Source organism: Eretmochelys imbricata, chromosome 4, assembly GCF_965152235.1.
Source record: "Eretmochelys imbricata isolate rEreImb1 chromosome 4, rEreImb1.hap1, whole genome shotgun sequence".
NCBI lineage: Eukaryota > Metazoa > Chordata > Testudines > Cheloniidae > Eretmochelys > Eretmochelys imbricata.
This window is the reverse complement of record NC_135575.1, coordinates 89,416,658-89,428,859: the sequence shown is the minus strand read 5'-3', so window position 1 is coordinate 89,428,859 and position 12,202 is coordinate 89,416,658. Positions and strand designations below refer to the sequence as shown.

Genomic DNA, 12,202 nt, shown 5'->3' with positions numbered 1-12,202 from the left:
CAAGCAGCCTACAGTCCTCTGCTAGTGCTCTCAGAGATCTGTAACATATCAGTAAGGGGTCTCTACCCCATTTTGCTGGAAACAAATTCCTTTATGTCTCTGGGAGCCATAAAGGGCAAAAAGGAATCTATGGTTGCAAGGTGAAAACTTGAAAATCTTTCTATCCTTTCATTAGTTTCTACAGACTTCATCTTTTAGCTTCAATGAATGTAGCACAGGGAAATCATATTTTCTATGCTGCTGTTAGTTCAGCTCTTGCATTTTTATTGAACATTACTAGCTAGAGCACATCATCCAAAACTGGTATATCTTTTGAAATAGAAATAAGATATTTCCTACCTGTAAACTTTTTAATTCAGATCTTACAATTTGAACGATGCCCTGTTTTGAGTAAATGTGGCAAAGGGTAGGTTTCTTTTTAATCTGTTCTGTTTGTTTCTCTTAGGAAAGAACTCCAGTAGTTCCCCCATGTAAGCAAAACAGCAAATATTTATTTTGGCAGGAAAATTATTTTTATTGATTTGTTCATCTGCATGCTTGTGATGAACAGAATTGTAAATCTGTATCCTTAAGACTGGTGGCTCTAAATCACAGAACACTGTTTTGTAGGCATGAACATTTCCTTTTGTTTTCAGGACTTAATAGGGTGAAAATAAATTTGATATTTTAAATTACTGATTCAGGATTTGTGGTGGTAGAAACATCTTTCAGTATTTACTCTTCAAAATTACTAGCTGTAAACTTTATTCCCCACCCATGCAAAGTAAAAGACTCCAGATCCCAACTACTGTATATCCAGGGCTAAATTCTGTGCTAATTTACACCTCATGCAACTTCCCTTATTGTAGAGGTTGAAGCTGATGGAGTTACACTGGATGTAGATCAGTGCAGGATTTTGGCTGTTATTGATTGGCAGTAATAAAGCCCAAATATTTTTGTTTGGCAAATAAAAATGTAAGGAAAATTAACAGAGGTATTTTGAATTAGGGCTGTGTACTTTCTTCTTTCCCAGACTATAGAACCTAGATGAATTTCAGCATAGACTGGATAAGTGGCTACCCTATTTATTTACACTGCTGGAAAAGGCCAGACAGCCAGAGGCCTCTGTTCTGGGACATTATTCTTGGAAGTATGGCTAAAGAAAGCTAGAATATAAGCTCTCCTTCATGAGTGTGCCTCCATAGAGCCCTGTTGTTGAAGTGTACCTGAGGCCATAGAATCTTTATTACAGCATACCATTTGGGGGCACAGGTGTGTGCTTCCATCAGCCTTTTGACTGAGAATATAAACAGCTCTGCCCCACCTAACATTCGGCAGTTCATCTCTACCTTGAAAAGCCAAGTGATAGTGGGGAAGTTGGGGTGATCAATATGGCTTTATGAAGGTAAGCCTATTTGGAGAACTGGAGTTCTGAAAGATAGGTAACCCCTTTTATGCCTTCATTAGTACACCTCCATAGAATCCCACTGATGAAAATCAGCTAACAGTCTGCTTCTAAATGGGGAGAGCTGAGGAGCCCTGTTAGTTAAATAATGGTGGAAATACCACACTCCTAAACTGCTGAATTGGGAGTGACAGTATTAATACTATTTGTTCATACATCTCAAAGCACTTTACAAAGGAAAGCCAATATCTTCTCCGTTTTAGGGATGGGGAAACTAAGACTTACCCAAGGTCACATAGCAGGTCAGGTCAGTGGCAGAGTCCGGAATAGAATCCATATCTTCTGACTTCAGTCTTGTGCCCTCTGCACTGCATTATGTTGGCTGAAAAAGACAGGGACTGAGCTCCTTTAAACTGTCAAGGGCACATTCTGTAAATTCTGGAGGAGTGAGCTCAGGTCCACGGAACAGTGCAGACAGTGCACACTGTAATCCAATTAACTTCCCTATGAAGAAAACTAGAGAGCATGAGGAGCTGCAGGCAGGTCCCAATGGGGCTGGGAGAAAGAAAACAAAATACTGGATGCTGGCAGAAATACAGAATTTCATGACATCTTTAAAAACTGCCAAATACTATGGTCATGGACTCTGTCTCTTAAGTGGGCTTGAGTGGGATCAGTTGGATATTCACATCTGAGCTATTGCTTTAAGCTCTTTGCAGACTTAGGGCTGCTCTACACTGGAAATTTACATCAGCATAGCTACATCTCTCCAGGGAAATTCTCACCCCTTAGATACATAACTATGCTGACCTAACCCCCGGTACAGAGAGCACTAGGTAGATGGGAAGAATTCTTCTGTCAACTTAGCTACTGCCTCCTGGGAAGGTGGATTAACTACAACATTTGAAGAGTAGACATAGCCCTAGGCAAGTGACACTGCATCAGTTCACACTCAGTCTTGAAAACATTTATTTCCACAACTGCTAGCAATGCTTTTTTTAATGAAAGTTCAAATTCTGGAACACTATTATGCAGAATAGCATGGATGCCATAGCAAACTACAGACATGGAGTTGAAGAACAGGTGGGCGCTGATTGTAGTTGTCACTAAGAGCACTACCTAATAAACAGACTTGTATGGGCAGAATTATTTGACTGCTGTTGTACGTCTTTTGAAGGAATGCTCATTTGTAATGACTGTTAATTACCACACATGCTCAATGAAAATAAATGCATATTACAAATACAAAACTACATTAAAAAGGACATTAAAGATGCAAAGTCAAGCACTTAAAAGTTAGAAAATGCCAGAATTAAAGTTGCATATGCAGTCTTCATTCACCCACCTTGTGAATGCACATGCATTATTATACAGTCTTTAATTACAAAATCACATAATATTTTTTTACATAAGGACCACTGTCTCCATCAGTAGAGCCTTGCAGGGATATAAATCAGTATCCACAAAACCGCAGGGCTTTCCGGGAACCTCAGTGGCTAAAGGAGCGGAACTTAGGGCTGCCATGCCCAGGAGGCAGCGCCCCGCGCCGGCAGCTCCTCTGGCATGGCCGTACTGCCCCCAAGCAGGAGACACAGACAGCTGCATGGAAGGGACGGGGGCAGGGTTGTGAGCGGTACAGCCATGCTAGAGGAACTGCCGGTGCGGGGTGCTGTCTCCTGGGAGTGGTGGCCCCACGTTTAACTCCTTTTGCCACTGCGGTTCCATGGATACCAATTTATATCCGCGGATATAAATGTGTATCTGCGCAGGCCTCTATCCATCAGTTTACAGGATGGATGGTGCTCAATTAATGAGCAATTATTCAATATTTTGTTTTCTCTTTGTTCAGTGTATCGGCCAAGGCATTATTTACAACACGCTATTCAAACCCTACTTTGGAACGGTTTTAAGTATTAAGTACTTCATGGGCTTTTCTGTGGTGCTCATCTGTGTAGCATCTGAGTGCTTCACAAATCTTCACTTATCTTCAACACCACTGTGAGATGAGGGGATGGTGTTATCTCTGTTTTACAGTGGGGGATGAGGCACAGAGTGATTGTTTAAAAGTATCCACTAATTTTGGGTGCCTAATTTGAGACACTTAGGACCTGATTTTTCAGAGTACTTAGCATTATGTAACCTTTTACATGTTCAAAGCACAGTAACAATTGACTTCAATTGCAGGGTTCAGAACTTCTGCAGATCAGACACTAAGGCATCAAGTCAGGTGCTCATAAAATGAGGAACACACAAGTAGTGATCAACTGTGAAAAGATTGAGTTAAGTGATTTGTCCAGCATCACACAGCAACTCTGTGGCCAGAGGCAGCGATAGAATCAAATTCCCCAGAAAAGCATTCAGCTTCCTTAACCATTAGACCATCTTTTCTCTTCGTGCACTGAGAAGTGTGTTGCCTGTCTCATTCACTACGCATCTTCCAACTTATGCCACAAATGAGGCAGGGGTCCTATGAACATCCTTCTTTACTACACAATTGTGTCTGATCCCCAGAGCAGGTCCTTCCTGTACACTGAAAGAGGTTGGGGTTCTGTGAAAAAACTAGTATGTGATCATGTAATTTAATAGATTGTTTCATAATGCATTCACACCAGGGACTGAATTAAGGTTCACAGACATCCTTATTTCTGGCATTTCCTAACTTTTGAGTGCTTGACTTTGGGACCTTAATAATGTACTTTTAGCATAGCTTTTTGTGTAATTTCCTAGATTTTTTTAAAAAAAAACAAACAGAAAAATAAATCCATGTGGTATCAAATAGACACCAACATGGTTCAGCAGCAGGATTAGAATGTTTAGATCCACTGCACAGACATTGCCACTTTAGCTAACAGAGTAACTGACGGCAATAGTAGGTTGTCATCCTCTACGTGGAGCAATAATGCAAGATGAGATACTTCACTAGTGGGTTTCACAAATATTTACTGAATGGTGAAACTCGGGAATTTAGGTTCTGTTTCAGGTTCTGGAGGGGAGTGTGCTCTACTGGGCACAGACTTTTTTGATCATTTGCCCCAAGCTTGACTTCTTTTGCTCCATCCTTTCCAATCTGTTCCTGTCCCCGTCTTGCCTCTTCCCCATCCTTTGGGTTCTCAACTCTGTTCTATTCTTCTCATCTAGCCAGTCTCGGTCTGCACTCCTCAGAATTCCCATCTCAAGCCCAGTTCACTGACTCTCCTCACTTCTCACCTGATCTGCTTTTCTCCCTGCTCCTATCTCCAGTCATACTCCCTCACACCTGCCCCCCACATTCCCCCTTCCTCGTTGGCTCCCAATCCTAGTCAGTCTCCTTCGCTGAATTTCTTGTCCAATATTTTGATCAGCCAATCCAAGTTCTCCTCCTACACTACAGCTCTTATCTTATCTGTTGTCCCTTCCCCTATTTCTTCCTCCCCACCCACACTCTAGTGGTTCCCAGTCTGTCTCCCCCACTTCCTCAGCTCCTCATCTTATCTCAGTCTTGCTCTCCCCATGCAGTTCTCCTTCCTGTCTCCTTGCCCTGGCAGTCCCAATCTTTGCACTCTATCCTGGCTCCCAGTTGCCCCACCACCACGCCATCTCCTAGTCCTAATTTCTCTCTCCCCACCCCTGCCAACCTCCACTCCTAGTCTTGCCTCAGGATCCTTATCCTAATCTATGCCTCTGCCTTTTCGGTCTGCCACTTGTCCCCTCTGCTTCTGAATTAGGTAAGTTTCCCCTTCCACACTGCCAGCACAGGCAAATTGAGAACACGAGAGAGACAGACTGCCTTCACTCAGTTCTGATACCCAGCCTCAGCCCACTCTTCAACAGCTCTGCAATTGCAGGGAAAATCATGCTCAGTCAGGTTCTGGAGCAAGCTCAATGCCAACTGATTCTTCAGGGAGTATAGCTGCAAATCTTTAATAAATCTAATGAGCATGTGAAAACTCTAATTTTTCAGAGGCTTATAATTTGGCTAAATTTAGGTGAATTATTCACAGGATTGGTAAAATGCACATTCTTGACATAAAGGTCACTGCCTGCCAAATTTCACATCCCTTCTCCAAAGCATGGAGATGCTAGAGCTTCTCAAAAGAGATCACCAGAATTTTTCAACATGGGGGGAAAATGTGTTTTGTTCATAGGCTCATTCTCAGAAGCGGCTGAACTGTTTTGGCTAATTTTTCCAAGACATCAGCCTGAGACAGACACATGCAATGGGAAATTTCAGCCTGAATGGTGAAGTTTAGAAAAGTTATAAGCAACTGAAAACGGGGTCTTATAGGAAATGTTGGGCAAACTTAATAATAGGCTGTGATACTGTTGTATTAATTTAGATGGAACATAGAGTCCCAAAGATGGCATAACCCAGTTACTCACTGTCCAACATTAAATAGTGTTAAATAAGGTTCAGGGTTTAGTGTACAGAAACCTCAGCCTGCTTAGTACAATGGGAAACACCATTAAAATCGTTTTAACCTTTTATTAAAGATAAAGAAAAGGAGGACAAACAGTTAAAGCATTTGAAATGTAAAGTATTAAATAAGGCTTTCATTTTAACAGTATTTCTTGTTCCCTTTCCCTTTAGCTGGAGAGAGTTTTTAATAGGACAAAACCCTTGTTTGACAGTCTCTTAGGTGGTTTCAAAGATGGCAATAACTCAATAACTGTCCTTTTGGGGGAAAAGAGAAGTTAGTTGCAATGGCCTGGAGCTGTTGTTGATAAAGTCCGATCCCATTTCCTCCCAGGTGATGTTTGGGATTCAGCTGGAGCCAGTGGAGGTGGTGATGTCATCTGGATGCCTTTCTGGCCTGTTCTGGATAGGACATCTCTCAGGATCAGGATGATGAAGGCCTGGAGTCTCAGGAGATTGTGAGGGTGGTAGCTATGATGGCGAAGCTTGCTCCAATAGCCTGTTTTTCTCCCCAAAGTATTTTTTTAAGGAGTCACAAAGGAACGATGGGTGAAATAACCCGTCCCTTCATTACTTTGTCCACCAATTAGGCCTAGTTTCCGACAGACCAATTCTGGTTCACTGATTTCTGGTTCCACATTTTTGTTGTTTACCAAGTATGATCTTTACACAGTTCTTAAATGAGCTCATTAGGCTTTGTGGTTTGATTAATTGAGCTTTTTTGTCTCCTTTTTGTACCTTTTCCGGTCAACATTTGTTATTGTAGGTTATTGTAACATCTCATGAACTTTCACATACTTTTTTACAGTTGAGCTCACAATTAGGGTAAATTTTTAAGACCAATTATTACAACAGTACCAATCCTGTCTACAATAAAATACCAATGCTTATTAGTAAGTATAACTTAAGTGAAGTGGAAATATTGTAGACACTTGTAAGGAAATCCTCTCTTTTTTTTTCTTACGCTTTTACTTAAACTAATTATTGTGTTATGAAAAGATATAGCTGCTTTTCTGGCCCTTCCAGCTCCATTTTTCTTTTAATTTGAGATATGAATGACCGTGATTGCCCTGCTATGACTTGACTGTTACATAACAAATATAACATAATACTATACTCTATGAGTTTTTTCTTTGTGCAGTTGTGTGAAACAATCTTACTTGTAATGGAAATTGATGACATGTGTTGTATGCTAAGAAGGCCATACAAGTGTCTCTTCCTCTACAGATACCTGTACAATAGTGTTGTACTCACCAGAATTTGAAATAAAATGTTTTCCTTAAGTAGTAACTTACAAGTCTACTTTAATCAGTTTAATTTTTTTCAACCAAATTAAATTATGTTTGTAAAAAATCTTTAACTCAATTGCTGTTAAAGATAGATCGAATGAGGGTCAAATTCTTCTATTGGGTATGTTCAAACAAGGGCAGAATTTAGCCCCATGGTGCTTGTATTTAACATGCCTCCTCCTTGTATTTGATTACAGAATCTGTTAGCGGAAAAGGTGGAACAGCTTATGGAATGGAGCTCAAGGCGCTCAGTCATCCGCATGAATGGAGACAAATTCAGAAGATTTGTGAAGGCCCCACCTCGTAACTACTCTGTGATTGTAATGTTCACAGCTCTCCAGCCACAGAGACAATGTTCTGTTTGCAGGTAATTTATACCCTATGAAACAAATTCTTCTGCTCTTCTTTCCCCCTTCTTCCCCACAATGCTCAATTAACTATGTTTTAATTGACGTCCGGTATAAGTGTTGTTGTTCTAGCTTAGATAGGTAAATACCTCTCTGTCCTGTGGGTGCTTTCCATAGTATCTTCCTTCTGTGGTACATCTTATAATTTCTACCTGTGATACATTTTCTACCTCTGATATATCTTATGAATTTTGTCAATTATTTTATTAATTTTCACAATTTAAGAGCTTCTACTTAAATTAATAATTGATGTAAGGCTCTCTTTTCCTTCTTTAAAACAATCTTTTTTATTCTCAGTAAGTTTCTGTTGCCAGTTAGCCTTTGTGATGGTTCTTGAGCACCCAGGACTGTGAGTCACCTTGCTTCCCCCTGCCTTCAGCGTGAGGGAGTCTTTCTTGTGATAGCGAGGTGTCAGCTCCCTAACACCACCAGCCTTTCAGCCTCTCAAGTGCTCTCCTCTGGGCTATGCCATCACTAACTTTGCCTTGCAGTTTAACAGTAGATACACCCCCATTTCTAAATCCCTTTGAATCGTTACCCCGTGATATCAAGCCCCTAACACTGGCTACTCAGATAAATTCCAGATCCTCTGCCTCCAAAAGGGCAGGGTAGCCTCATTTACCAGTTTTACCTTAAACCCCCACTCCTGTAAACCGTGCAGCACTTGTGAGCACTAATGATAAAACAAAAGTAGGTTTATTTAAGAAAGAATAAATATTAAAGTAGAAACAAGAGAGAGCAGTGGAAACAACAGGTTGCAATACAAAACAAAATCACAAAACATGAATCTGGGTCTACACTTCCCAGTAGTTACTTTTCCTATGTAATAAAGTAGATTCCGCCCCCCTCTCCAAGTTCGGTCTATTGCAGGGCTGGCTGGTTTCACAAGAGCCAGGAAACATTAATGAAAGCCCCACACTCCTTTAGGGGTTTCCTCAGTGAATGGATTAAGACTGCATCTACCTACCCTTTAAAAAGAATGAGGAGTACTTGTGGCACCTTAGAGACTAACAAATTTATTTGAGAATAAGCTTTCCTGGGCTAAAACCCACTTCATCGGATGCATGCAGTGGAAAATGCAGTAGGAATATATATACACACACACACAGAACATGAAAAAATGGGTGTTGCCATACCCACTATAACGAGCGTGATCAGGTAAGATGAGCTATTATCAGCAGGAGAAAAAACACCTTTTGTAGTGATAATCAGAATGGCCCATTTCCAACAGTTGACAAGAAGGTGTGAGTAACAATAGGGGGAAAAATAAGCCTGGGGAAATAGTTTTACTTTGTGTAATGACCCATCCACTCCCAGTCTTTATTCAAGCATAATTTAATGGTGCCCAGTTTGTAAATTAATTCCAATTCAGCAGTTTCTTGTTGGAGTCTGTTTTTGAAGTTTTTTTGTTGAAGAATTGCGACTTTTAGGTCTGAAATTGAGTGACCAGGGAGATTAAAGTGTTCATAGAATCATAGAATATCAGGGTTGCAAGGGACCTCAGGAGGTCAACTAGTCCAACCCCCTGCTCAAAGCAGGACCAGTCCCCAACTAAATCATCCCAGCCAGGGCTTTGTCAACCCTGACCTTAAAAACCTCAAAGGCAGGAGATTCCACCACGTCCCTAGGTAACGCATTACAGTGCTTCACCACCCTCCTAGTGAAAACATTTTTCCGAATATCCAACCTAAACCTCCCCCACTGCAACTTGAGACCATTACTCCTTGTTCTGTCATCAGCTACCACCGAGAACAGTCTAGATCCATCCTCTTTGGAACCCCCTTTCAGGTAGTTGAAAGCAGCTATCAAATCCCCCCTCATTCTTCTCTTCCGCAGACTAAACAATCCCAGTTCCCTCAGCCTCTCCTCATAAGTCATGTGTTCCAGTCCCCTAATCATTTTTGTTGCCCTCCGCTGGACTCTCTCCAATTTATCCACATCCTTCTTGTAGTGTGGGGCCCAAAACTGGACACAGTACTCCAGATGAGGCCTCACCAATGTCGAATAGAGGGGAATGATCACGTCCCTCGATCTGCTGGCAATGTCCCTACTTATACATCCCAAAATGCCGTTAGCCTTCTTGGCAACAAGGGCACACTGTTGACTCATATTCAGCTTCTCGTCCACTGTAACCCCTAAGTCCTTTTCTGCAGAACTGCTGCCTAGCCATTCGGTCCCTAATCTGTAGTGGAGCATGGGATTCTTCCGTCCTAAGTGCAGAACTCTGCACTTGTCCTTGTTGAACCTCATCAGATTTCTTTTGGCCCAATCCTCTAATTTGTCTAGGTCCCTCTGTAGCTTATCACTACCCTACAGCGTATCTACCACTCCTCCCAGTTTAGTGTCATGTGTAAGCTTGCTGAGGGTGCAATCCACACCATCCTCCAGATCATTAATGAAGATATTGAACAAAACCGGCCCGAGGACCGACCCTTGGGGCACTCCACTTGATACCGGCTGCCAACTAGACATGGAGCTATTGATCACTACCCGTTGAGCCCGACAATGTAGCCAGCTTTCTATCCACCTTTTAGTGCATTCATCCATCCCATACTTCTTTAACTTGCTGGCAAGAGTACTGTGGGAGACCGTATCAAAAGCTTTTCTAAAGTCAAGATATATCACGTCCACTGCTTCCCTCATATCCACAGAGCCAGTTATCTCATTAAAGAAGGCAATTAGGTTGGTCAGGCATGACTTGCCCTTGGTGAATCCATGCTGACTCTTCCTGATCAACTTCCTCTCCTCCAAGTGCTTTAAAATTGTTTCCTTGAGGACCTGCTCCATGATTTTTCCAGGGACTGAGGTGAGGCTGATTGGCCTGTAGTTCCTTGGATCCTCCTCCTTCCCTTTTTTAAAGATGGGCACTACATTAGCCTTTTTCCAGTTGTCTGGGACTTCCCCCGGTCACCATGAGTTTTCAGAGATAATGGCCAGTGGCTCTGCAATCACATCCGCCAACTCCTTTAGCACTCTCGGATGCAGCGCATCTGGCCCCATGGACTTGTGCTTATCCAGCTTTTCTAAATAGTCCCAAACCACTTCTTTCTCCACAGAGGGATAGTCACCTCCTCCCCATGCTGTGCTGCCCAGTGCAGTAGTCTGGGAGCTGACCTTGTTCATGAAGACAGAGGAAAAAAAAATCATTGAGTACATGAGCTTTTTCCACATCCTCTCTCACTAGGTTGCCTCCCTCATTCAGTAAGGGGCCCACACTTTCCTTGACTTTCTTCTTGTTGCTAACATACCTGAAGAAACTCTTCTTGTTCCTCTTAACATCTCTTGCTAGCTGCAACTTCAAGTGTGCTTTGGCCTTCCTGATTTCACTCCTGCATGTCTGAGTAATATTTTTGTACTCCTCCCTGGTCATTTGTCCAATCTTCCACTTCTTGTAAGCTTCTTTTTTGTGTTTAAGATCAGCAAGGATTTCACTGTTAAGCCAAGCTGGTCGCCTGCCATATTTACTATTCTTTCTACACATCGGATGGTTTGTCCCTGTAACTTCAATACGGATTCTTTAAAATACAGCCAGCTCTCCTGGACTACTTTCCCCCTCATGTTATTCTCCCAGGGGATCCTGCCCATCAGTTCCCTGAGGGAGTCAAAGTCTGCTTTCCTGAAGTCCAGGGTCCATATTCTGCTGCTCTCCTTTCTTCCTTGTGTCAGGGTCCTGAACTCGACCATCTCATGGTCACTCCCTCCCAGGTTCCCATCCACTTTTGCTTCCCCTACTAATTCTTCCCTGTTTGTGAGCAGGAGGTTGAGAAGAGCTCTGCCCCTAGTTGGTTCCTCCAGCACCTGCACCAGGAAATTGTTCCCTACACTTTCCAAAAACTTCTTGGATTGTCTGTGCACTGCTTTATTGCTCTCCCGGCAGATATCAGGGTGATTGAAGTCTCCCATGAGAACCAGGGTCTGTGATCTAGTAACTTCTGTTAGTTGTCAGAAGAAAGTTTCATCCACCTCATCCCCTTGGTCTGGTGGTCTATAGCAGTCTCCCACCATGACATCACCCATGTTGCTCATACGTCTAAACTTCTCCGACTCATTTTTGAATGTTATAATTCTTGACATCTGATTTAAATTTAAATGGACACAAATCAGATGTCAAGAATTATAACATTCAAAAACCAGTCAGAGAACACTTTGACCTCCCTGGTCACTCGATTACAGACCTAAAAGTGGCAATTCTTCAACAAAAAAACTTCAGAAACAGACTCTAATGAGAAACTGCTGAATTGGAATTAATTTGCAAACTGGACACCATTAAATTAGACTTGAATAAAGACTGGGAGTGGATGTGTCATTACACAAAGTAAAACTTTTTCCCCAGGCTTATTCCCCCCCTACTGTTACTCTCACCTTCTTGTCAACTGTTGGGCCATCCTGATTTATCACTACAAAAGGTTTTTTTTCTCCTGCTGATAATAGCTCACCTTAACTGATCACTGTTGTTATAGTGGGTATGGCAACACCCATTTTTTCATGTTCTCTGTGTTTATATATATCTTCCGACTGCATTTTCCACTGCATGCATCCGATGAAGTGGGTTTTAGTCCACGAAAGCTTATGCCCAAACAAATTTGTTAGTCTCTAAGGTGCCACAAGTACTCCTCGTTCTTTTTGCTGATACAGACTAACATGGCTACCACTCTGATACCTACCATTTGTTATTCTGAAACAGAATTTTGTCTCTATTCATAGCCAGGGCAATCTCTTGCCAGCTATA

The 12,202-nt window shown here is 42.0% G+C and overlaps 1 protein-coding gene across 2 annotated transcripts in view; it reads left to right on the top strand.

The window, feature by feature from the left end:
- TUSC3 (tumor suppressor candidate 3) overlaps positions 1-12,202 on the top strand; it is a 282,259-nt gene that overhangs the window by 105,936 nt on the left and 164,121 nt on the right. For both annotated transcript variants that reach the window (XM_077814571.1, XM_077814572.1), the window contains exon 2: positions 7,264-7,433. In XM_077814571.1, coding sequence (XP_077670697.1) covers positions 7,264-7,433 — 170 coding nt within the window. The remainder of the gene's footprint in view (positions 1-7,263; positions 7,434-12,202) is intronic.